The sequence below is a fragment of the Cryptomeria japonica genome, chromosome 3 (assembly GCF_030272615.1).
Source record: "Cryptomeria japonica chromosome 3, Sugi_1.0, whole genome shotgun sequence".
NCBI lineage: Eukaryota > Viridiplantae > Streptophyta > Pinopsida > Cupressales > Cupressaceae > Cryptomeria > Cryptomeria japonica.
Genome location: NC_081407.1, coordinates 434,758,681 through 434,786,288, shown reverse-complemented (window position 1 = coordinate 434,786,288; position 27,608 = coordinate 434,758,681). Strand labels below are relative to the sequence as shown.

The following is a 27,608-nucleotide window of genomic DNA, read 5'->3' as shown; positions in this document are numbered from 1 at the left end:
GATACTCGGTATAAAAGGAAAGGTCCAATGGGCCTATAACAGACCAATGGCCATGCAAATTAAAGAGGGATTATGAGGAATTGGAGATGCAACAATGAGAATATCTGCTCTCTGGGGATACTTCAAATCCTTCCAAGTAGCAATGAAAAGCAGAGAGAGGATCCCTAAGGAAATTGTGGAGAAGTATGAGCAAACCATATGCTTCATGGTCGACAAAGATCAATGCCAAATGGAAGCGGTGGAGCCCAGAACGGTATGGATCATGCCCATGGGGTATCAAGTTGACTCCAATACACTTGAGGCATATGCCCAACACCTTTTGAGTCAACCGGTGGATCCCAAGGAAGGGAGATTTGGAACATTCAAGGAGAAAGACCTTGAATTGCATAGACAATTCACTGCACCTGCCAGGAAAAGAAAAGTTACTAAGATGGTTGAGGAGGTGGCAGCTTAGATGGGATTCACCCAGGAGGAGGTGAAGAAAACAAGGGAGAGATATGCGCAGAAGGAGGCCAAAGAGGAAACCAAGAAACCCAAGGTTGATCCGGTTCCCTCCAAGGTCAAACCTAAAGAAACCAAGTTTGCTCCTGCTCCAGTGGCACAATCTGCAGGACCTAGCCCATCCGAGAAAGGTGTGTTGAAGTAGAAAGAAAAGCCTAAAAGGACCTATGTTGCAGTATCTTCGGTAGCTTTTGAAACAGAATCTGATGAGGAAGCAAGAAAAGCAAAGAAGAAAGGTGAATTTGTCAGAGTGGTGAGGAAGTTGCAGTCCGATGGAGCCCAACAAAGCAAGAAGGCAAAATCAGATCTTGCCCCTGTCGGAAGACCTAAGAGAGAAAGAAAGGTCAAAACTCAACCTGAGTCTGGTGTCAAACAAGGTAAATTTGAATATGTTCCCTCATTGACAACAGATCAGTTGATTGATGAGATAATTGTAGATGGCAATCTAAAGAATATTGGAGTGTGTTATGCAAACCTGAATGAGGTTGACAAGAGAAAGGTTGAGGAGGCAGTTGTACTATATTTACACAATTTTAGCAAAACATTAATTGAGCTAGAAGACCATTCCTAAGGATTTGTACAGCCTTATAGATGCAAGGAGAATGACAGCAAGTAAGATTGACAAGGAGATGAAAGAGAGAGAGAGAGAGAGAGAGAGAGAGAGAGAGAGAGAGAGTTAATAAATGTTTGCACCTGTGTCTCTCAAAGTGAAGCCAAGAGACTCATTGAAGAGGCAAACAAGAAGGAATTCTGAAGCAAGAACAAGGTTAACAGATTGATGATTGGAAATGTGGACGAGGTGAGGAAAGAGACAGAAGATATATGGAGAAAAATCATTCAAAATGATCCCCAGATGCATTTAAGTCCTCTCAGCCGAAAGAGAAGCAAGGTGTTTCCGCTGGTCAGAAGGATGAAACTCAAACTGAGGATCATCCAGAAGATCAAGGTAACACTACACTTGATGTTGAGAGCGATGATACTCCTCCAGTGGTGGAAAACTCTGCAACCCCTGAGATCCAACAAGTTGATACTACACCAAGTGGCAACACCGGTGCAAAAGATAAAGGGGATGGAGAAGAGAAGAAGGATGTTGAGACTGCAGAGGCAAAGGTTGGAGAGTCTAACAAGGCCAAAGGTGTAGCTAATCCGGCAATTGTCACTCCTCTGGTTACAGGGACCCACCTCAGATCCCTATCAATCGTGATGGTTCGCTAAATCTTGGAAAGATGTCTCCTACAGAGAAGCTTATGCTCACAGCTGTTGTGCAAGCCCAGGCTAGCCAGGATCTGGTGAAGTCTGAATCTGAGGACAAGAAGCTAATTTTGATGTCGATAGATGTTTTGCAGAAGGTGGCTCCAAATGTACAGTTAGATTCAAATAATAGGCCCTCCGGTAAATTGTTGCAATTAATTAACAGTGTAAATACAAATTTGATTCTTTGGAGAAGACTGCTACTCGGAAAGTTTTGGATAAATTTAAGGATGTTAGGATACAGACATTTCGGAAGATGATTGAGGATGATAGAGAGACTAAATAAGAGACTGCAGATTATTTCTGATACATTGTCAGAAGGCGGTAAATTGTACAAATCTTGCCTAAATTCACTGGAGATATAGACAAGTAGATAGGTATTTGCTAGGGCAAGCTTGCTAGCATTTCACCGTCTTTTGATCCAAATGTAACTTTAACCAGAAGTGTTGAAGGGCGGATTATAGCTCTAAATGATCAGATCTCAACCCTCCAAGCAGACAAGGACAAAATTTTGAGAAAAGTAGGTAAACTCCGGAACCTGATTGCCCCTCGATTGGACACCATGTTGAGTAATAAGGCAGATTGTATGAAGGAGATGACCCGGCCTGTGTCATTTGACCTAAGGGAATTAGAGATTCATGCCACTGTATTTAGTGTCTTCACCACAGTTTTAGATAACTTGAAGAGTGGGTGGGATACTCACCTAGGATTTTTAAAAACTATTTATGCTAACATCTTCAAGTATCTGTAAAGTAGTTGTCATTTGTATATAAGTTTTGGGTAGCACCCCATCTTTGGCATTGTTGTCAAAGGGGGAGAGGAACGGTGAAAAATGTACAATATTGAAGAAGTGGAATTCTGTGTCTAAGGAGGAGCCTTAGAAATTCTTTTGATTCTTTTGAACCGATATACAGTACTCAACACTTAGCCATTTTTCATGAGTGTTGCCATCAATGCCAAAGGGGGAGATTGTTGGCAATTGACACTCATCTAGTGGTTTCTGGTGGTTTCTGGTGGTTTTCAATGGCTGGTTATTGGTTTAGGGTTGTCATTGATGGCAACTCTTCATAGAGATTTGATCTGATGGTCATAATTCTTCTTATCAAGAAGCAGGTGTTAACCAATAGCTAATTAACCGGTATTTTAGGAAGAATGAAGCATTTTTGGGTCCGGAAGCTTTCCAGTGATTGTGGTGCATCAAATCGTGTTTTTGTTGAATGGGCCAACATAGACACATCATTTTATTATTGTTTTGGTGATCCGCAATTATCTTTTGTGATCCGATCAAGCCGACATGTGACTACACGTTACACTTGCAGGCCGACATGGTAAATGATCTATTTTTCGGTTTGCCAGTATATAAGTTTGGTGTGGATGATCTTTTTTATGTATGATGTGATTGTATGCTAACGAGTGGTGATCGAGAATCCATTTTGGCGCAATTTCACGTGCGCATTCTTGAATCGATATCTGACTGAGACAGTGAACAGGGCAGAACAGAGAAGGTGATCCAGTCAATATATTCAGCATTTAACCGGAACTCATCCAAGCATTGTAGATGCTATTTCAGAGTTCATTCATTGTAATTCATCGCTGTAACTATCTTGTAAGTCAGTGAAACTTCCCTAAGGGTTGTAGTCTTCCGGGTTATTGTAATTGAGCAATGAGCCCTAGGCAGTGTGCCTTAACTCCTGTGCATTCCCATATTGTAATTTTGTTTTTCTACTGGCCATAGTGGAATAATATTGTGGGTTCAAATCCCACTGTGGTTTTTCCCAATTGGGTTTCCACGTAAAAATCCAGTGTGTTTCTGCATTTCAGTTTCAAGTATTTGCTTCCGGTGGTAACCGGTAGATCATTGATTCACCCCCCCTCTCAGTGATCCCTGATTCCAACAGAAACTGGGTTCCATTTTATATTATTTCTTGTCTCCAATGGTTCAATAACAATGTTGAGCAGGCGTCATTCCTTACTTAATATTATTTCCTATTTGTCTTGGCTGTTCGATGGTAATGTTCAGACCAGTTTAGGGTTCCTCCTAATATTATGTCTTGCCTTTTCCTTCGATGCCCCCTTGGACTGATTTTCATTGTTTCTTTATATTGTGGGAGAGGCATTATTTCAGCAAATGTCCGTTTATTCTAAGGATTACATCCTTTACAAAACATGCCTCTTCATCACTGATTTGTTAGCCAAATCGCACTTTATTATTATCATCGATGCTGTTGGGATTGAATATGATTAGTATCGAATGATTTTCTATTATCCTTAATTCGAATATGATGAGTGATTAACCAAAGTACAAATTAAGTCATTTATATCATTATGTCAGTAAACAATTGATATGTTAATCGATTATGTTGCTGGGAGGATGATTAATTAATCCATTATCAATCAGAGCGATATTGATGTTGTCAATGATTATTAACAATATATGAATGGTTATCTTCCTTCTTGGTTGATTTACTGATGTGCATACCGTCCTGTTGCATATCGAGGATCATTGATTACTTATAAATTGAGCTATCGTTCTTCATTACTAGTTCCTTATTCATTGATCGACGATATTGCCTCCATAGTAATCAGTCTATTAGTGACTAGTGATGCTTGTGTTCTTTGGTTTCTTGGACCAATCCTCATTATGATAGACAATGCAGATTTCTATCGATCATCCTCTATCTCAATAGATATTGCTTAAGTTGTTTTCATATCATTAACATTAATCGATACTTGCCTCAGTCAATTCCCTTGTAAACTTAAATCTATTGATCTTAGATATTATTTTGTTCATTACAATCACAATCTGGTTTATCTTATAGATTGTCATCGTTATTTATAAAGATAATACAAGGACCTTTCTTAAGTTAATGCCATGTATTTGAGTTTGGATGGGGATATCACGGTGTGCATACCACAACTTAAAGAGGATAGTAAGGTGTCTACACGATTATGCTCCCCATTTAGTACCATTACGAAGTTGTGGTACCCATGTGATCAATTTGCCTTTTTCAAGCTCGTGTAACCTTGAGGCTAGACAAAGTCGTCTATTCTTCATCTTAGGCAGTGAAAAAATAACTTGTTGAAACTATTTAAAATGGATGTTTAGGTTGTGGGTGTAGTTGACTACACACTATAAGTGGTGAAGGTGTCTAACTTCATTGCCCTTGCATGAAAAAATCTAAAAGACAATTGTTGGGTGTGTGATTGAGGTTCCACACAATAGAGTTTAGTTTTTGTTCCTCATTTTGTTTTTCAAAGTCTATTGCAAGGATGTCAATGTTGGCCTCAACTACTTAATGATGATAGTGAATGTGTGTTGCACTTCTCTTTTATCGGAATGAATGAATGAATCTTAATGATGTCCACAAGATCATCACTCTATAAGATCAAGAGTTACATCTTTAACAATTTTCAAGTTCCTTTCAATGTCGGCTCTTATGTTGTGGATCTTGATCAAGAAACCTGCAGTTTTGCAAAGTCTTGCCTCCTCAAATAGTTCATTTAGACTACTCACTTTCAAATTGTTTTCATATTGTATAGAAATATCCTCATATGCAGCACAATCAAAGATATAGTGCCATTCAATTTCAACCACCCCTTTACTTCAGAAAAGACAAGTTCTTTCTTCCCACTCTTCATTGGGGACTACCCATCTACCTGTCTTACATATAAGATAATGAGAACCAGTTCTCAGCTGTGCAACTAGAAGTCTAACCTTTCCTGTAATTGCAACCCTTATATATTACTTGACACATAAAGAAGTTCCCCTTTCTAGCACAACTCTCACAAAAGTAATGGCCATCATTTTACAGCCTCGACTACCCAACATGCAGACATTTGTGGTAAAATTTGATGGCCACGTTTGCTAATTTTAAACAGTAGAATACAATCAAATATCTTCCTTGAAATTTAGGTTCCTTTATCGTAAGCTGTCACAGCCATATAAATGCAAACGTTGAATGAACATCTGCCATCATTAGCTCTGAACTTGTACTGAATATAATGTATAACGAGAAATCTTTATTAATGGGTTATAAATTATACCCAATATGCATGTGTCATACAAAGGTATTTGCTGTCTGTTACAACTCAACCTCTTGTTATGGTTTAAATATGTATACTAATTATATGCAATGTGTTCCTACTGTGAATAGGTTAGAATTGTACACCAATCATTATTATATTTCTTGAACAACGTGAAAGCTGCAATAAGAGGTGAAACTCTACAGCCAATCAGATTGTTAATAATTCATTTTTTTAATATTCTTTTACACAATTTACGTATAAACTTTGTAAAAGATAAATATTTATTTTACATAGAAAAAATACTTAATTCACGAGTACGACTAGTAAAACTAGCTAAGCAATTCTGGTTGCAAAAGTATTTACCAAAACAAAACAGCACAGGAACACCCATAGGAAAATGAAAATTATTTTGTGGCCCAATCTCTATTTAGACAAATAACCATCTTCTCAGATCATCCCAAGAGAGCTAAACCTGTTAATTTGCTTCATTATCTCCCACGACTTGCTATCATAATGAACAAATTATTTACATAACAGAAAACATTAGAAAGCAACATTATTTATGTCCATGGAAAACGTTGTAAAACCGAGCTCTGCAGAAGATTTCCAAAATAGGATGGAACCCAAAAAAAGCAAGGTATCTGCTTACATTGCAACAGAAATGGGAATTAAGTTTGGGAAGAAGCCGAACAACACTACTATCAAAGTTCAATATAATGACACATCTTTCCAGTGTTTAAAGGAAATTGCTATGGAATAACAATGACAAGCAACAAAATTTTCTCACATACCCGTCACCTTAGAATCTGAGACGGAATACTGTTTGGTAATGTTTCACTTTTCTTTGGTAATGTTTTCAGTAACCTTATGAGTTCAAATGTTCTCATATCTTGCCCCGAGTGTAAACATAGATCCAAAGGTGTATTTCCATCCTGAAATAATTCAGAAATCAACCATCTACGTTATGGATACATGATTTTCAAAACAGTTCCCCTTGTCATAAACATGACTATTGGCAGAATGCATGGATTTGAGTAAGTGTAGAATGTCACAATAGAACTAGTAATCATTAGATCAATACAAATTGAGCTCTTCAAAAAAATGGGGATACTTCTAACAGACCCATTAAATGTATAGAAACTATGCATAGTTCACGTTCCCAATGTAAAAGTGCAAGCATGAATCATTATGTATCATGTTATGAAGAGATAAAACATTTAGTAAATAGCTTGTAATGATTTTAGAACGGCATGGACAAAAGAAAATCAACAAACCGAGACAACTACCTGTGCCAGAAAATAACAATCAACTTGGATTGGAAACTGGTGCAATTGTGATTGGATAAAAACATTAGCTATAGTAAAGAGCTTTAAAAACATTTACATGGAGATTAGAAAAGAAATAATCAGTAAAGTCCGAGAAAATATTCATGTGGCAAATACCGAACAAGCTAATGTGCTAGTCATTATCGCAATGGTGACTGGAAAGAAACATTAAGTTAACCTAATCAAAGTAAACGAAACTATGTAGTTGTGCAGAGAGTAGATCCAATGATCACAACTTTTTTATTATGTAACACAAAAACTTACATCTGGGGAAAACACAAAAGAAATTTGCTATTGTAGTGCATTGCCATAACTTTTGTATCCAATTATTTTTGCATTGCTAAAAGTTTACATAAAACTAGAAAGAAAAGAATGTCAATAAATTTCTTAGTATGTAATAAACCTGATGATTTTCATAGCTAAATAAAACACATGAACGAATAAAAGTAATATGCAGGCAACAGCAAGGGAAGAGGTACAAATAATCTCATAGACAAATAGTCAAATCAAAAGCTATCAAATGGGACACTCAGATAACTGATTGATCATTATAATCTTTATTGACGTTGTCAGTTTCTGAAAGATTAAACTGAGAATTGAAATGACTGTACAGACATACTTGCCTTCTCCAATTGCTATATCTGGTATCTAGGCGTTTAGGATTTTATATTATATGGTTGCCGTGAAATGTAATTTGCATCAACAAAAACATCTTTTGTGCATCATTGTCTTCTGTCCTTGAAAAATTGGTGTAAACGGTTTCCAGATCTTGTTGCAGCCTAAAATGAGCTGAACAATATTGCATTGTAACATGGACGCAGTCCACTATATTACATTTGCATTGACATTAATGGATTTGTTAAGAACCTATTAATACAAACCAGAACCAAAACGATTTGCATCCTGTCCCCATTACTCATGCGCACAAATGGCTTTGGAAAACCTGAAATGGTGTTCAGAACAGAATAGCAAGGAATTTTCCAAGGAAATATTTCTGGGGGCCAAAAAAATTGCATGAGATATTTGCATATATGGAAATGTTTCTGGTGTTCAAATGAAGTACAGGTATAAGAACATTTCCCTCTAGAATACAGAAACGGGAATAATAAAAATCAAACACCAATGTGGGGCTGCAAGCATGGTACCCTACCTTCTCAAAACCTAGTGCCCTTGAAGCACAAAAACAAAGAAACATCTTCATTCTTTCATATGACTAGCATGTTTGAAACAAAGAGGAAAACAATAGGTTTTGGCCAGACTTTTTTATTATACAAGTTTTAATAGATTTCACAGCTTGAAGCATGTATTATCACTTGGTGAACAATAGGAAAGTCAATAAAAATATTTTTTCTATTTTTTGGGCACAGAAAAGTGAAGTATTTTTTCAGATTTCAGGATTTATACTTTTTCTATCCCATGCCTTTATTTTCTTCTGTTGGGTAGACAAGCTGAGCCAGCGAGAGAGAAGTGGTTGGAGAATTGTTGACCAAAAATCCCCAAACAAAAGTGGATTGTGCAGAAATTATTTCCCCAGCATGAAATTGAATAGAAAAGGTTGGAGGTCCAAAGGAAAACATTTCATGAGGATTTGGCAAATAGAAATGCAAATTTTGCAAAATAAATTGTGGATTTGTATTCCAGGGTGCAAATCCACTACAGGAAAATGAGGCTGCAATGTGAGTCTCTTTTAACCATGCCACAACAACGGGACATCTAGTATCAAAATCATCCATGATTTGCACATGGCATCCAACTGATTAAGCACACCACATCTTGGAATTGGACATTATATATAATTAATAGACATGTCTTCAAGGGATTTGAATCTGGGGCTTCAGCATGTATTCCTCAAATACCACTTGAGCACAACCTAGTTGACTACCCAAAACATTAGAGTTTCCGAAAGAAATGTAGTGATAAGAATTTATATCAGAATTTGTCCAACGATTGATGTATTCAACATCTACAATGTCCAAGACCAAAAGGAGTAATGAACAATGCAGTTTTACACAGACTAATAACTGGTTGTCTCTCACATTTCTTACAACTTTGCGTTGCACTGTACACATCATCCTCACATGCTCCACTCCTATAACATAAATTTCATGCGAATTCATTCTAATTTGTTGACCGTCCCAACATACTTATGGGTCAATCAGTCTACATTCTTTTAAGTAGAAAACTAGTTTCAGTCTTCTATGTAGTTTAGCTGCATTACATAGAGGAACTAATTCCAATTAACAATATGTAGTTTAACCATATTATGTAGAAGCATCCCATATCCATCATTCTATCTTAAAACTTTTTATATGTCAAGTAAACGCCATCCACTGTTATTAGCTCTTGGTATAACTAACATGTAGTTTAGCCCCATTCCTTAGAGATAACTAATTCCAATTTACAATATGTAGTTTTAGACAACATAACCTTAAGGCATCCAAAATTCGTCTACATTGGCCAAGACACGTTACAAACAACTTATCCCCCATTCTACCTTACTCTTTTTATGTCTTAAATCCACATCCACTGGAATATTAGCACTCGGTATCTGTATATATAATTCCTGACTAATATGCCTAGCCAACTTACATATACATATCACTAACATAAGCTTATGTGTTACTTCATACAAACATATTTATCCATTTGCACCCCACAGACAAATAAACCAATAGAGGCCTAAGATTTGGACACTAGGACAGGTGCATCCATCAAACTTCCTAGGCAACATTTATAGATACACTAAACTCTATGAGAAGCTAGCTATTGATACTGTTTTATTTACAAAGAGCAAACCTTCCCATTGAGGGCTAGTTAGATTTGAAATAACAGCTTCTTGTTAGAACATAATGTTTCTAGGGATCAATACCCTTAAAACATTTATATATTGTTCTAATATAAGGTTATAGAATCTTATTTATTATATGTTTTATTAAGGATACCCCATTTGAAATAATTACAATCTAATAACTATTAGATTATTAATTATTTATGAATGGGGGTTATTAGAAAAGGTGTGACTAGTGAAGCTACCCTTCTTCCAATATTTAAGGAGGTTCTCCCTCATTTGAGAATATGTGAACTTGGAGATTTATAGTGAATTGTATCACTATGCACAAGAGGTATTATTGGTCATGTGAAAGTATGTGGAGTATCCCCAGGGTCAAGTCTATCTTGTTATAGACTATATTTTGTAAGTGTTTTAATAAAATGATGCCTTTTGGGGTATTTTCCGAAAGGGTTTTCCCCATGTATATCTTGTATAATGTGTTAACATTATGTATGTATGATTCTCATTTCATTTATTTTATATTTTGTTTATAATGGTTAGTATCCTAAGATCCTAATTTCTAACACTTCTGCACACTTGTCCATTGAAACTAAAAAGATGATGGAATTAAAGAAAGTGAATTAACTGGGGAAATGGCTGGAAAATACCTTGTTTCGTATGTTGTTGTTAGCACCTTTAATCAGCAGAAGCCTCACTACATCTGTTCTTCTACTCTGAACTGCAAGATGTAGAGGAGTCCATCCATACTGCAAAGTACAATAAAGCATTAAAATAAAACACTAACAGTAGAACTTTTAGTAATGGACTTCAGTGGTTCGAGTTTCTTAAGGTAGAATGCTCACATTGTCAGGGGCATCAATATCCACCTTGTAAAGGATCAAATGCTTGATTATTTGAATTGCAGCAACTTCAACTGCATAATGTATCAATGTAGCACCATCCTGCAATTAACCAAAATAAAGGTTAAAAATATAAAGGATATTCACAGCATTACAGAGACATGGCACTAACTAAAAGGTGCATTTATAGGAAGAAAAAACTGAGCCGAGGGCACAATTAAAATCAATGACAACACTTGCTGTAGCTGAAGTGGGAAGCAATAAAAGTACGAAGGAAGGAAGAATAATATTTGGTAGTAGGGGATCAATTCTATCAGATAACAAACACATTGTGGATGACATTCTTGGTCGTCATCATATATGCAATAAAACAGAAAAGTAAGTCGATAAAGGAATGTCATAATTCCATAGTAGCATTATATTTCATGGTGTGAAGTTCCCGGCCTTGGACACCTTGACTCAAGTCCCTCTTCTGGTTTGGGTAGAGAAGACATGAATGTTGTGGAAGTGCAGAACCTTGCAGGCTGGAATTTGGATGGAGATAGTAGCATGGATAGATGGAGAGTCTGTTAGACTCCATTCCTGATGTTCCTTTTTGGTGGCAGCAGGGGTACTTTTTGGTACTCCCTTGTGGCCAAGTTTGGTAGCCAGTTTCTCTGGCTTTTTTGTTTCAGTTGCTTGCTCTAGTTTTAGTTAATGGTCATTCAATATTTTGATCTTTCGTTCATGTAGCTCATGTAGCTATAATGTAAACAAATATATATCTGACCCTTATGATCATTTTTTTGTAAATGATATTTTCCTAGGCTGAAGGGGAAGGAGCAGTATAGATCTCCCACTAATTAATCAAAAAATAAACAGTTCAACTTGTGATGGAAATATCTAACCCTCCTCACACATTAAGCATACATTTCAGACTAATGGACAAAATCTACTCTGATATTAGATGCTACTTGTTTGCAATTGTTCCTAATCTTTTCAAAATACTTCATCAATATGCCCAATAATTAAATGCCAGTGAAGAACCATAAAAGAACTATCTGTATGTACCCACTAAATCTGTAAACATTTGTTAAAATGGCCAAATCATTCAGCACCAGCAAATGTTCTTTTGGGCGCTCCTAGCTTTCCAAAATCATGTAATGGTCAAGTAGACAAAAGTTGTCCATTAAGTAATCGTGTATATCAGGACGTGTTCAACATAGACAGAAATTTTAAACTAGATTGTAAATGATATTCAAATTTATGTTCAAGTCTGAAGTTATATATATTATTATTATTTTTTACTGATGTTTTCTGTTCCTTCTTATGTCACAGGTTGCTGAAGATTACATTAATTATTTCGATGCATCTACAGCACTTCATTTGCATATACTTATAGGCCAAGCCCACCGATCAAGGCATGCCTTGACCGCTCATGCCTTTTGACATGTCCTTGATCGGTGCATTGGCACCGCTTCACTTAAGATTACCATGTGTTATACTGATAACTATCGGTCACGTTATTTAACATGTTAAACCGATTGCCAGCCACGTCAAATAGTATAGTTAACTGATTAACAATCGGGGCACGTCAAGTAATATAATCATTCAATAAGTGATCGGGTTATGTTAAATATAATCATCAGATAGCCGATCGGTATAATATGCGATTAAGGTGATAACTATTATAGTTATCATATGATAGCATCAATCGATGCTATCATATGATAGCTATGATGGTTATAAGTCTGGTCTGATCTTATTACAATCACAGCATGGGTAATATGATTATAGTATGATCGATTATGCATATAAGATGATTATAACAAGTTCGTTTATTTAGTCATGAGGTCTACATTTAGATTGTAGTTATATCAATAGGGTAGATGATTGAATGAGAGATAAATGAAGTCTCTCATTCAATCATTTATCTTACTGAAGCTACTAAGTTTCAACACTCCCTCTTAGCTAGGGAAGATAACTGGAGACCTATGAAAAATAAGCATCATATTTCTCATAATAAAATGTATTGCACGACTTCGTAATACAAAGGATCATATCATATATGCTTGTGACATGATGCATCACGTAATGAGTAACACTGGGATATATCACATCATCTCGTGATATAGATATCACATAACACGTGATATTAGTATCGCATAACACACGATACCTTGGATATAAAATACTTGAGAATGTTAAATTCCCTTATATCCAGGTTATGGTATGTGCACTGACATTATGTTACATTATGTCTACCATAACATATCATGGCACATCCATGGGTCAGAGTGATATCAAGTCAGCATGATATCAACATTACAAGATCGTCACCTCATAATGTTTAATACAAGTGTTCATAGTCTAAAAGATCATCACCTTTTAGAAATGTACACAGGGGGTGGAGCCCATAAAGTCATAACATGACAAAAGAAGTTTACACATTAAACATCTCATATATTAGTACAGATTACAAAAACTGATTATAACTCAATCATACCAAGACCTTTTCTGAAGTGTTCAACTTTCACTCTGGCTAGAGGTTTGGTTAGTATGGCTGTTGTCTGGTCTCCTGTAGTGATATACTGCAACTGAATCACATTCCTATCCACCATATCTCTCACATAGTGATAAGGGATCTCAATGTGTTTGGATCTATCATGAAATACAGGGTTCACGGAGAGTTTTATACAACTTTGATTGTCACAATGAATTATAGTAGGCTTCATTGGTTCTCCGAATAATCCCACAAGTAGCTTTCGTAGCCATACAGCTTCTTGTGCAGCCATGGAAGTTGCGATATATTCGGCCTCTGTAGAGCTCTGAGCTACTGAAGACTATTTCCTGCTAATCCAAGATATCATGGTTGAACCCAAGCTGAAGCAGCACCCTGCAGTGCTTTTCCTGTTAGTCACACTTCCAGCCCAATCTGAATCAATGAATCCATGAAGATTCAAGTCAATATTCTCATACTTGGGTACATAGTTGAGAGTACCTTGAAGGTATCTCATTATATGTTTTACTGCCATAAGATGAATCTCCTTAGGTTCACACATGAATTGACTTAAGGCATTTACTGGATAGCAGATATCAGGTCTAGTATTGACCAAGTACATTAATGATCCAATCATCTGTCTGTAGAGCGTAGGATCTACCAATGGGGAATCTGTTGCTGCCCCCTTCAGTTTGTGAAGATTAGTTTCCATGGGAGAAGTCATGGGTCTGCAGTTCATCATACCAAATCTCTTCAATATGTCTAAGGTGTATTTTCCTTGATTAAGTATAATGCTATTAGAGTTTTGCCATACCTCTAATCCAAGGAAGTAATGTAGAAGGCCTAAATCCTTCATATCAAACTCCTTTTCAAGGTCTTACATTGACCAATAAGGTGATTTTCTCCTGTAATCAGAAGATCATCAACATATAAGATTAATATCAACATGTCACTTTTGACTTTCTTGAAGTAAAGATTTGGATCTGCATCATTCTTTAAGAATTCCAATCCTAGCAGATAGCTGCCAATTCTTTCATACCAGGCCCTAGTAGCCTGTTTTAGACCATATAGAGCTTTCTTTAATTTGCGCACATGTGTCTCTGTATTGTGGATCTCAAACCCTTCTGGTTGTTCTAAGTAGACTTCCACCTCAATTTCACCATTCAAGAAAGCAGTTTTCACATCCATTTGATGGACCTTCCAACCTTTGGCTGTTGCAATGGCCAATACTGTCCTGATAGTGGTGTATCTAACAACTGGAGCAAACGTCTCATCATAGTCTATTCCTTCTTTCTGAGAGAACCCCCGGGCAACAAATCTGGCTTTATGTTTCTCTATGCTACCATCTGCAGCATGTTTGATTTTGAATAGCCACTTGGATGAGACAACGGATTTCCCTTTTGGCCTAGGAACAATTTCCCATACATCATTGTTGAGGATGGATTTATATTCTTCTGACATGGCATCTCTCCAAACTTGATATTTAAGAGCTTCTGGTACACTAGAAGGTTCTGATTTAGAGAGATCATTCATTAGGGCTACATAGCTAGTGAATCTTCGGGGCCTCTTACTTTCTCTAAAGGTCCCTAAAGGAGCTGCAAAGTCCCTTGCATCTTCCATTGTTTTGTGAACCCACATAGGTCTTTTCTCAGTGATTTCTTGGGGAGGAATTTGTTCTTTATTTTCTTCTGGGCACTCCCTCTGAATCTCAGGAGTGGAATCCTCTTCTATGTCTGAAGATGGAACATAGATTTTTGACTCAATAGAGTATTTGGCTCTTTTGAAGGCTATGTCTTCTTCAAATATTAAATCTCTACTAAGTTTAAAATTGCTATGTCCAGGCACAAATATTTTGTAGGCTTTAGAGGTTTCACTATATCCAACAAATATTCCTTTTCTTCCAGAGGGTTCTAGTTTTGTTCTTTTCTCTTTAGGTATATGAAAGTAGACAGGGCATCCAAATATCCTAAAGTGAGTGATATCAGGTTTTATACCTGTAAAGACTTCTTCAGGAGTTTTATCTTCAATGTGGGAGTGAGGGCATCTATTTTGTATGTATACAGCAGTGTTGGAGGCTTCTACCCAAAGATGAGTTTCTAAGTTTTGATCAAGAAGCATGGCTTTGGCTGCCTCTACAATGGTTCTATTTTTTCTCTCAGCAACCCCATTTTGTTGGGGGTTGTAAGGGACAGTGAACTCCCTCTTAATCCCAGCATCTTTACAAAATTCTCTAAAAATGTCTGAGGTGTATTCCCTCCCATTATCAGTCCTTAAGGTTTTTATTCTCCTTCCAGAAGAATTTTTAGAGAGGGATTTGAATTCCTTAAATCTCTTGAGAATCTCTTCAGATTCTTTACGTTTAAGAAAATAGATCCAGGTCGTCCTGGAGAAGTCATCAATGAATATTGCATAGTAAAGGCACCCCCCTAATGATGGTACAGACATTGGCCCACATAGGTCAGAGTGAACTAGCTCTAAAACATTGCTTGTTTTCTTAGAACTATTCTAAAAGGAACTCTTAGTATTTTTGCCTAGGGCACACCCCTTACATGTACCAGAATGGTATTGTTTTAACTTAGGCAAGCCAATTACTAATTTTTCCATTGAACATAAAGCACGAAAGTTTAAATGACCTAATCTTCTATGCCAAATTTCATTTGAATCTATAATCTCATGAATTAGGGCTAGGTTAGATTCTGTACATACCTCGTATAAATAGCCTTTTCTATGTCCTAGGGTTGTAGCCTTCTTGATGGAAGAGTTTTGTGGCCATACTAGAACTTTACCATTCATGAATGTTATTCTGTACCCATCATCTTCAAGTGCAGATATGGAGATTAAGTTCCTCTTGATGCCAGGAACGAATAGGACTCCAGTGAGTTAAAGAGACATGCCTGTCTTCAGCTTAATGGTGCAGGTACCGACGCCTTTCACTGGATGTGCAGGGTCATCACCAATGGTTACTTCCTCATCAGTTTCTTCTACCATGGAATCCAATACTTCTCTATACCCAGTGATGTGTCTTGAAGACCCACTGTCAATGATCTAGGTGTTAGTATTATTGGATACTTGACTGGAGAGGGCAGAGTAGAATACATGCTTTTCGGAGTCATATTCTTCTCTTTTAACTTTTGCAAATGTAGCTTGTTGTTTGATTCTATCCGGACATCTTGTTGCATAGTGTCCATATTGATCACACCTTAAGCACTGAATGTGAGAGTTGTCTCTTTTAGATGACCTTTTCTCATGTCGGTTCTTTCTCTTCTTGAAATGTTTCTTCTTGTTTTTCTTGTTGGAGTTGGTATTTAGAACATGGAGATCTTCATCTATGTTCTTTTGTTTGATCCCCTTCTTATTTAGCCTTGACTCCTCTTGAAGACAATCTGCTCTTAGCCTATCAAATTTCGGATATTTAGCTCTTGCACTAATGCCTTGGACAAATGTCTCCCATGTACTAGGCAACCCATCTAGAGCAATGAGCGTTAGCTCTTTGCTCTGGATCTCATATCCAAGTGTTGCCAGTTCATCCCTTAGGGCTGATATCCGCATAAAGTATGCATTGATTGACTCTCCTTTGTTCATACTTATATGATTTATTTCCCTTTTTAGAGCCAGGGTTCTACTTGCATTATTTATCTCAAATGCACTTTCGAGTGCTTTGAACATATAGTAGGCAGTCTCATGCTTTGTTATTATTGGCATGATGTGATTTCTTACTCCATCGACTATGATCTTCATGGCCTTTTCATTTCCCTCAATCCATATGGATTTGTCAGGTTCATTCTCTGATTCTTTAGATTCAACTTTTACGAATGATTCAACCTTATTTTCTATTAGAATCATTTTAATTCTGAACTTCCATGCTGAGAAATTGTCGCCTCCTTCAAGTCTGTCCTCAAATCTGATAGCATTAGCCATGGGAAATATGATGTTTATATCTTCAGTTTGAACTTCTCAAATTTGAATGCCTCAGGTTCGATCAGCGTGGCTCTGATACCATGTAAATGATATTCAAATTTATGTTCAAGTCTGAAGTTATATATATTATTATTAATTTTTACTGATGTTTTATGTTCCTTCTTATGTCACAGGTTGCTGAAGATTACATTAATTATTTTGATGCATCTACAGCACTTCATTTACATATACTTATAGGCCAAGCCCACCGATCAAGGCATGCCTTGACCGGTCATGTCTTTTGACATGCCCAATCAAGACATGTCTTGATCGGTGCATTGGCACTGCTTCACTTAAGATTACCATGTGTTATACCGATAACTATCGGTAACGTTATTTAACATGTTAAACCGATTGCCAACCACGTCAAATAGTATAGTTAACTGATTAACAATCGGGGCACGTCAAGTAATATAATCATTCGATAAGTGATCGGGTTATGTTAAATATAATCATTAGATAGCCGATCGGTATAATATGTGATTAAGGTGATAACTATTATAGTTATCATATGATAGCATCAATCGATGCTATCATATGATAGCTATGATAGTTATAAGTCTGGTATGATCTTATTACAATCACAGCATGGGTAATATGATTATAGTATGATTGATTATGCATATAAGATGATTATAACAAGTTCATTTATTTAATCATGAGGTCTACATTTAGATTGTAGTTATATCGATAAGGTAGATGATTGAATGAGATATAAATGAAGTCTCTCATTCAATCATTTATCTTACTGAAGCTACTAAGTTTCAACATAAATGGTTTTGTAATTCTGTCTTTTCTTACTGTAAAACACCCTCTAGTTGTGAACTTGTACTTCTTCATTTACTAATTGCTTCATTAACTACTAATAATAAAATATTTCTGTAAACATGAGTTGACATTTTCATTTAACAAACACAAGATAATACAATAATGCACCAAAACAATAAAAGGCTTTTAGCATATTCCAAATTTATGAACTGTGCATTTATTAATTGAACAGTCCGATATCTTCATACATACCCTATCACGTACTAAAGCATTCGCTCCTGCTTTAAGAAGGTAGTTAACTATGCCTTCTTTCTTGCAAGTTATAGCTTTGTGAAGGGCAGTTTGACCATCCTACAAAATATCACAACTCAGTGCATACGAAATATGACAATATCACAAGATTTCTTATAACATTAACTGAAATTGCTCTCAATAAAATTGAAGATATCCAGAGATAAAAGGTAGACAAGGCATATAGAAATAAGACTAAAGTTGCATTTCGTCTTCAGTTGTACAAGGCATATATCCAGAGATAAAAGGTAGATAATGGCAAAAATCATTTGATAGATGATGGAAAAAATCACATGATCAATTCATCATTGTAGAAGTTCAAAAAATAATATGCAAACGATTACTTAATCATAATGTATCATCAATATAGAATAATGGAAATTACCTTGTCAATAACATTGACATTAACACCATGCATTAAAAGGAAGTCCAAAAGATAAGATTGACCTGCTGTTGCAAATGTATGCACAGGTATCCATTTTGCCTGAAATGCATTTGCCAGTGTGTTAACATAACATTACAAATTATGTCAATGCCCTATTTGATCTGAGAATTTCAAGAGTTTTTATATTTTTTACAAGCAAGCTTTTGGACGTAAATTGCATAAAGGGGGAACTTAAATCAACATTTTGGGCAACAGCTAGTGACCCATCATGACTGAATGGTGAGATTATACAGGTTTGTAGATAACTCCATAGTTAGAACGTGAGATGAGAAACTCCTTATAAAATGATTTGTGAAACTGTGAAATCTCAAAGTTTTTATATTTAATTAGAATTTTCAATTAATAGCATCTACTCTGAAGGCACATGCTACAACAGATTTTGGTGACCTATAATTAAGGATAAATATTACAATGATTACTTCATAAGTTGAAAGCAACAAAAAATGGATAATTTTTTCAGCTTAGCCACATCCCAAGATAGGTAAGCATGGACTGAAAATTTGATTGCATATGATAAAGTATATTCAAAATAACTTAAGTTTTAGCAGTGATTACAATCATTGATTAACAATAAACAGTAAAGCAACTTTCTCCATAGCAGCAATCTCAAGAGCACGGACAAATTTTCAGAAACATGTTTTCCAAAAAATTAGAAATTGCATATCTTTGTAATCCTTGACTATTTTAATTTCTAGAATCTTGCAGGAGCTCTAAAACACAAATAACTTAACATTTATGCCTTGAATATTTTGGAAAATTTTCATGTATAAACTAATTGGCATATCAAACCAAGAAAATGCAAGGCTAATTGTACCTCTTCCCTTAGTAGCTGGCTACAAAGGGCAGGAAATGATTCTTAGAGAACCTTTATAAGGTAGAGAAGAAAGAAAGGAAGCGTAGCCTTCCTCTGGGTGTTTTGAATGTTTGTACCCTTTCCAAAAAGAAAAGGGGTCCCAACTTGGCTCAATTACAGTTAGGAGCCATTTTTGCTACAAAATAGTTGTTTAGAGCATAATGGTATACTCCCCAAGTCAACAAGTACTAGCCGAGTAAAATATAAAACGATTTTTTCCCATGTTTGCCATTTTTTTGGCGAGTAATTGACAAAAAATCTTGCCAAACACATTAAAATGTGAAACAAAAAAATAATCAAAAATAGTCAAAAATGTCACAATTTTGCCCTATAAATGCATGAAAGACTAAAAATTGTGTCAAATACCTAATTTCTCTCTTAAGTGATAAAATTGTGAAATGGTGTGTGAAAAGAAGTTTTGTGTGGTTTCAAAGGCCTAATTTGGGCTTAGTGGCGCTGCCCCTTGACCCCACTAGGGGCATTGCCCGCAGACTGCCACAAAGGGTGCTGCCCCTCAACTCTGTTGGGGGCATTGCCCCAAAGTTAAAACCCCCACAAGAGGTGTTGCCCGTCAACCCTATTGAGATCTCCACTCCTAGATGCCCACTAGTTATAGGATCTCTTCTCATATAAGAAATTTGATTACGACGAGAGGATTTGGGAGGGAATTATCTTTATCACTATCATAATATGATTGATCAATGATGAAGTATCATACTATGAGTATCAAAAATTCAAATGCCATTATTATTATTATAAAATATGATACATATTACAACCTTCAGCTTTGCAAAAGAAAGGTAGACAACAAATTAGAGGTGTTCATTGATCTGGTCCAATCAAATCCACAAACACATCCTTCAATGTTGAGAGAGGAGCTACGACAGAGTGTAAACATTGGAACCTCCCCATGTTTTCACTAGAGTAGGGAAGAGGAAGATGTCAAATGTTGTAATATGCAGTTTATGAATTATGATGATGATTCTCAAAGGTAATCATTATAAATTCATAATAGTTGCTAGATAACTATTGTATCAGGATTTCACATGATGATGTGATGCTGTACTGAATTTGTATTCAAATGAATCAAATTTAAAAGAAAACACTTTTGTATTCATTTATGGACTCACTAGATATATTTTCTCTTTGAATTTTGGAAAAAAATTGTGTTTTAAAGAGATTTAAGCAATTTTTTAAGTTGCTGAGTTTTTTGCTGAGTCAAGATTTTTGGGTCTGGCAAGTTTTTGCTGAGTCTTAGTTTCCAACTGTTTACCTCACTGGGTAAACAGGAAGAATACAGAAACTAAACAGCAATGCACAATGCAATTACAAAGGATGTAGCTTTCCATTAATGTCAAAAGATGTTCATATTATAATCTGTCGTCAACATTCCATGTCCTCCAACACCCGGAGGTGGTACAATATATGACAGCCGAAGGGGTGCGACACAACCGTCGCGACTCCAACTACCTACCCGTCGGCTAACTAACTGACCGCCGTAACTCATTATTACCGATGACAACATAAACATAATATACCAACATAACATAATGATTATTCCGGGCAACATCATCCCCCCCAAGAAAAGAAGTCGACTCCGACGACTTAATACAAATTAGAGATGAACGGCAGGAACTACTGACGCTAGTCGGGCCCAAATCTTATACACTTGCTGCATCCTCGCCTGAAAACCTTTTCTGCTACCAGCCGATGCTCAAGTGCGGATTTCACCAATATTGCTTCCTTTGCCATCACAGTCCTCCTGTGCCTAACCCAAACTTGTCTACAAAACACGTTTTTCAGTCTCAGCTTCCACCAACTGCTACTCAATTGATATTGTCTCCCTAGCCAATTTGTCCTCGATAGCCACCCGTGTTGCTCTCCCGGCATCCAACTCCTGGGTACGCTGAACTAAGTCTCACGCGACTAGTGCCTCCAACCTGGTGGTCAGCTCCTCCCGAGCCCTCTGTGCATCCACCACGGCAACCTCACGTCTAGCCGAGACATCCTCCGAGTTCCTCAAAGCGTACCAGTCATGCCTGGAGGTGGCCACAATCCGCTGGCACAAATACTAGGAGACACCTCAAATCCTCCATCACACTCCCCAAAGGCTAAAAACTGAACTGAATAACTCCCTGTTGTCGTACGACTGCGCGGACCTGCAATGCCTTCCCTCAAACTCTGTTTGTTTGCAACCTCCAAATCCGTCTCCCTCTACGGCTTATTTCTTCCCCGCCAATGCTTAGCTGCAGGCTTCTTTCTCACAGTACGGACAAGCACAACACTTCCCGTGGTATTTTGTAGCTCAAAAATAAACTGGGGGTCTGGGGGCAACGCCCCCAGCTGGGTCGAGGGGCAGCGCCCCTCGCGGGGTTTGGGGCAGCGCCCCCGCGGGGTCGAGGGGCAGCGCCCCTCGCAGGGTCCTGGGGCAGCGCCCCAGGTGCGTTCCCTGTCGCAGTACAGGGCGGGGTTGAGGGGCAGCGCCCCCGCCGCCAACACCAATTTACAACCTTCAGAACCCCACGAAAGTCCATGGCGCGCATCATTTCTGTGATATTTTATGATGTCAAAACCCTTCTTCTACACTCCAATATTTTCAGTGTCTAGGCTCCAGATGTCATCGAATCATTTTTCAATCCGTCATTTTTTTTTTTTTTTAGGCACTATAATGTCCCGCCATACCACCTCCAATCGTGCGGCTACTTGGTCTACCTGTGGCGATCGTTTTGCCCTTACGTGGCTGTGTGGAATTGTGCGAAATCCCGCTCTCCCTAAGCGGCGGATCAATCTATAAGAACCCTCGACCCCATCCATCCGCTTCACTCCCTGCGGTAGCTCGTGGGCTATGTGTATTGATCTGGCCGTGCGGTGCGTCCCTTTCCCTAGCTGCGCGGTAATGTGCCTTCGGCCGTGTTCGGTGTCTTCTTCCTTAGCGTGCGGTGTTTGCTTGTTGTGCGGTGTTCTTTCTTCCTTGCTTCGTGCGGTATCCTTCTGCGCTTTCTTTATTCCTTTCTTCCTTACTTCGTGCAGTGCGTTTTATTCCATCCGTGTGCGGCTTCGTGCGGTGCATTTTATTCCCTCCGTGTGCGGCTTTATTTTCACGGCCCTTCGCGGCTTCCACCGCACGGTGGCTTCCTTCTTCTTTCCCTTCGGCTGCTTTTGTTTTCCCTTCGGTGGTTCCCTTACCGCGTGGTGGCATGGTGGTGCGGGGTTCGGCGGCTGTATTCCTTCCCTTCGGTATGTGCGGCGTTGTGATAGAAACCTCTTCGATGGCCAGCGTTTATATTCCCGCGGCCTTCGGCGGCTTCCACCGCACGGTGGCTTCCACCACATGATGGGTTCCACCTTCGGTGGTGCCACCGCACGGTGGGTTCCACCTTCGGTGGTGCCACCGCACGGTGGTGTCCACCGTTGGTGGTGCCACCGCACGGTGGTATCCACTATGTGGCCACCGTACGGTGGTCTTTTTTTTTCCTTCGTTTTTTTTTTTTTTCTTTTTTTCTTTTCTTTCTTTTTTTTTTTTTTGACCGTACGGTCGGTATCGTACGACCGTGCAATTTTTTTTATTTTTTTTTTTAAAGTTGTCTAGAGAGTCTTCGGCTCGGGTCCCCTGTCTCTGGGATCGCCCTTCATCCTTCTCGATTTTTCTCGCCCAAAAGTCTCCTACTTTTGTCCCGTGCCTCTCGAGTTGCTTGCCCGGCCTCTCGGGTCCCCTTCCATCCTCTCGGGTCCCCCTCCGGACTCTCGAGTGTCTGTCTGGCCTCTCAGGTCCCCTGCGCGCTTCGCGTGGTAAGGTTTCAATTTGTACCCGTTGGTGGCCAATCTATTTTCACTGGTCATTGAAAGACCTGGAACCACAAATTCTACAGGGACCACGACCTCCTTCCCGTACATAAGAAGAAGAAGGGTAATAAAGATTTTGAAGACTGCGGTCTTCCACACAAGGTTCCAATTGTTGCCAACACTCTTCGGATTATCTACGTCGCCAAGGTTTGGGGCGTCTCCCTTCCAATATTCTTTGTATTCCGGCAGGTACACCTTTGTTGGTTGCTCTGGTTCCTCTACTTCTAGCCTGTAGCTTTGGAACATTTCGTAATCTTCCATCTGCCAATGGAAGAGCCCGTTAAGTGAGCATCTCTCATCTTCAGAACATCCCTCCAATTCAAGCACCCCTTCACTGTTCGGCTCCATCGCGTTCTTGCCCTTACTTTCATTGGGACCCCCTTCCCCTTTATTAGAGTCCTCTGAGTCCGAGTCGGAAGAGGCGAGCTCTTCGCCAACATCTTGGGTGTGTAGGTCAATGGTATATTTCCGCCCTCCCTTCTCCATGGAAAGTGTATTTTTCTTCCAGTTGTGGTTTACCCTTGCGTTGATCAACCACGCTCTCCCCAGGATGGCGTCATAGCCTTTCTTCTTCGAGGGAATAACCACGAAATCTAACAAGAATGGTTGCGTACCAATCGTCACTTGTTGGGCCATCAACAGGCCGAGTGGCTTAATGCCGTGTTGGTCCGCTCCCACCAGGTTGAATGTGGGTGGCCACAGGGTGGGCTTCCCCAGCAGCTTCCATGTTTCTTCTGGTAGTACATTCACCCAGATCCACCATCCACAATGGTGTCCTTCAGAATGGTCCCACGGATACCCATTTCTACCACAGCTGGGTGTCTACCACTGCTCACGGCTAGTAACATCGGGTCAGTCGAAGGGCTGACGGAAACCTCCACCTGTGGTGTACTCTTCGTAGCGGTGGCGGGAACCCCTACCTGTGGTGCACTCGACGATGCGGTGGCGGGAACCCCTACCTGTGGTGCACTCGACGCTACGGCGCTTTGCACATTGGTGAGGATGGCAGTCCTCAATTGTGGCATAGAGTCTAGAAGGTCTTTTACCTTTATCGGCACCTCCATCTGCAAGATTTGCCCAATGATGTTATTTTCCGCTTCCATACGGGATGATGTACTCGCCACCTCGTTGTCCCGTCGTTCGGTCGTCATCTCACGTTCAATATTGGCCTTTGCCTCCCGTAATCTCTCCTTCTCCGTACGGGGGTCAGGATAAGTGGCTTTTTTCGTCTGGGCGTGGGTGATCGCCAGTACTTCTTTCTCACGAGTCTTCTCAGCCTTCTCAATGTTGAGGAGATTAACCCCTACCTGCGGGCAATTTGCGTCCTCATGGTCGCCTGGCCCACACCAACGGCAGAGGTGCTGAGGGGTGGCTTCCTTCGTGCAATCACGGGCGAAGTGCCCCCACTGATTACAGGCCCTACATTGGATAATTGGCCGGCCCTTGGCGTCATACTGGATACGGCTTCCGTTATTGGTATTGTTGCTATTCCTTCCGCCGCCGCGTCTGTTGTCCCGGTATCCTCCAGATGATGCATTATTGTTTGCCTCCGATGTGGATGGCTGCTCCTGCGCAAAGAGCACTTGCTGGTTACGTGCCTTCAGATTGTATGGACATTCCTTCGTAGAATGCCCCATAATCTGGCAGATGTCGCAGAATGCCTTCTTGGGACAGGCACCTTTCGTGTGGCCGCTCTCCTTACACTCCGTGCACCATAGTTCATCGTCCTTACTTGTAGTCCCCTTCATTGTCTTAAATTCTTTTAACATCCTTTCCATATCTTTTTGAAGGGCTGTGACTTTCTTCCTCGGCTTCTCGTCACTACTACTCTCTTCTTCCGATGTGTCATCATCTTCAGATGATGATGAAGATCTATTCTTCTTCTTTTTGGCCGTCTTATTTTCACTTTCCAGGTCCATGGCCCGGTTGTATGCGTCGTCGTAGGATGTTGGAGGCACAATTTTCATCTTCCGTCGTAGCTTAGGGTTCAAACCCTTGACAAACCACCTCTTCTTCAAGCCATCGGCCGGTTGGCTTTCCATTTTCCCGACTAACTCTTTTAGTCGGCGCCCGTACGCCCGTACGGTCTCCTTCTTTCCTTGCTTTGTTCCGTAGATTTCGGAAACTATCTTGTTATCATCCCGGAGAAGCCGGAATTCCTTCTCGAATGCTTTCTTCAATTCATCCCACGTAGTTACACTGGTTTTATCCAAGTCTGCATACCAGTCAATAGCCACTCCTCTCAGTGTGGCGGGGAACTGCTTCATCCATTCACCCTGGTCAGTCACCCCGTTGGCTGTCCAGATGGTTTCGCATGTACGGCAATGCCGTGCGGGATCATCTTTGCTATCCCCGTTGAATTTGGGTAACTTCTGTTTGGTCGCCATTGATGGAAATCGTCTACTTGGAGGTGGCTGTGGCTGTGTCTGCCCTCTGGTGCTGCTCCCTCCGATGCCGCTGATGCCTCCTGTGGTGGTGACCAAAGGTACGGTGTTCTGCCTTGTACCTACCGTGCGGTTACTTCCTCCGATGCCGCTGATGTCTCCTGTGGTGGTGACCGAAGGTACGGTGTTCTGCCTTATACCTACCGTGCGGTTAACTTCCCCTTCGTCGTGACCCGTGCCAGGCTCCCTTCGGTGATCCTCCCTTTGTGGCGCTTCGTCGTCACCTGTGCCCGGCTCCCTTCGATGATCCTCCCTTTGTGGCGTGAGAGATAAGTTTTTGAACCGATCTCGAGTCTCTTCAACTAGTTCTCTCCGTAACCTAGTTTCCTCCAGAAACTCTTCAAGGCTTCTCACTCTACCGTAGTCTGGCGACGCGTAGAAATTCCCCTCGGCTTCTGCACCTTCCGTGACACCTCCTTGGTTCCCTTCGGGCAACCCTTCGGCAGGTCGTCCTTCGGCAAGTTGCCTCAGCCTCCGTCTACGTTCTACACGTTGTTCCAGAATCAAAGCCTTCTGCGCAGCTTCCCACTCGTCGGTTTCTAATTTCTTATTTCTGTCTTTATTCAGTAAATTGGGCATTAATTGTGATACAATTTCATGTTTCTCAACACATAAATCAAAACACAACACGTCTTTATTAATTCATTCTTTTGTATACAATCAACATAATTCTTCTGCTTCTAACAGTGTTCTTTATTTCTCTCCTTTCACAATTTAAGGATTATTTGTCCTTCGTCGGTCTTCCCTACGTCCGTCATCCTGGCGCTCATGAAATTCTCGTAAAATTTGTTGTCGTCGGTTCTCCGGGTTTACTTCACCAACGAGTAGGCCCATTGTGTCTGTGCGCCATCCGTGTCTTCCGTTCCTGAGTTCTCCCCGGCAACGGCGCCAAATGTTTACCTCACTGGGTAAACAGGAAGAATACAGAAACTAAACAGCAATGCACAATGCAATTACAAAGGATGTAGCTTTCCATTAATGTCAAAAGATGTTCATATTATAATCTGTCGTCAACATTCCATGTACTCCAACACCCGGAGGTGGTACAATATATGACAGCCGAAGGGGTGCGACACAACCGTCGCGACTCCAACTACCTACCCGTCGGCTAACTAACTGACCGCCGTAACTCATTATTACCGACGACAACATAAACATAATATACCAACATAACATAATGATTATTCCGGGCAACACCAACTATGGTTTAAAGCAGGTAGACATCTTAGTCAGAAACAATCCAACAAATGCCACTCATAATGCAAGTACCCGAAAGTATCAAAATCTTTATCAAGATTTTCAACACAAATGGGATAACAGGATCCCTCAAACTCTCACGATCGGTGATCCTTAGAAGAATCAGGAAGGCGGCAAGGCACATTCATGGAGCTGATATGGGACGTCATAGTCCCAAGGTGGAGTTAGGATATGTTAGGATATAGTTGCAAGGTCTATCTGGAATTTCTGATAACCTTGAGGCAGTTGGGATGTCTTCCTGCACTCTAACCTGTACCTTGTTCTATTTCCTATTCCAAACCAGCACCTGAGAACTCCCACCCTGCCCCCTGTAGCTTGGAGGCTACCTGCAATCCATTCAGTTGTTGTGTTCTGATCCTGATGATGGATCATTAAGTGCGATCCGATATGTTGATGCAAAACAAATTTACACATTTAACTCCAAAAGCTCTCTTAATCAAAAAGAAATATCACTCAGTGGATTCCTTGGTACTATTGGAGGTTTATCAACTTAAGAAATCTTGAAAAATACAAAAACTACAAAATCATGTGAAGACAA

At 39.5% G+C, this 27,608-nt stretch overlaps 1 protein-coding gene across 3 annotated transcripts in view; it reads right to left on the bottom strand.

Moving 5' to 3' along the window:
• Nucleotides 1-6,168: 6,168 nt before the first annotated feature.
• LOC131068483 (ankyrin repeat domain-containing protein, chloroplastic) overlaps nucleotides 6,169-27,608 on the bottom strand; it is a 90,113-nt gene continuing 68,673 nt past the window's right edge. The window contains exons 3-8 of one of the 3 annotated variants that reach the window (XM_058003664.2): nucleotides 18,614-18,712; nucleotides 18,190-18,288; nucleotides 10,737-10,835; nucleotides 10,542-10,640; nucleotides 6,570-6,710; nucleotides 6,169-6,419 (exon numbers count right to left, since the gene is read on the bottom strand). In XM_058003664.2, the coding sequence (XP_057859647.2) occupies nucleotides 6,573-6,710; nucleotides 10,542-10,640; nucleotides 10,737-10,835; nucleotides 18,190-18,288; nucleotides 18,614-18,712 (534 nt within the window). In that variant the 3' untranslated portion in view covers nucleotides 6,169-6,419; nucleotides 6,570-6,572. The remainder of the gene's footprint in view (nucleotides 6,420-6,569; nucleotides 6,711-10,541; nucleotides 10,641-10,736; nucleotides 10,836-18,189; nucleotides 18,289-18,613; nucleotides 18,713-27,608) is intronic. The other 2 variants (XM_058003666.2, XM_058003667.2) reach the window with 2 other exon arrangements.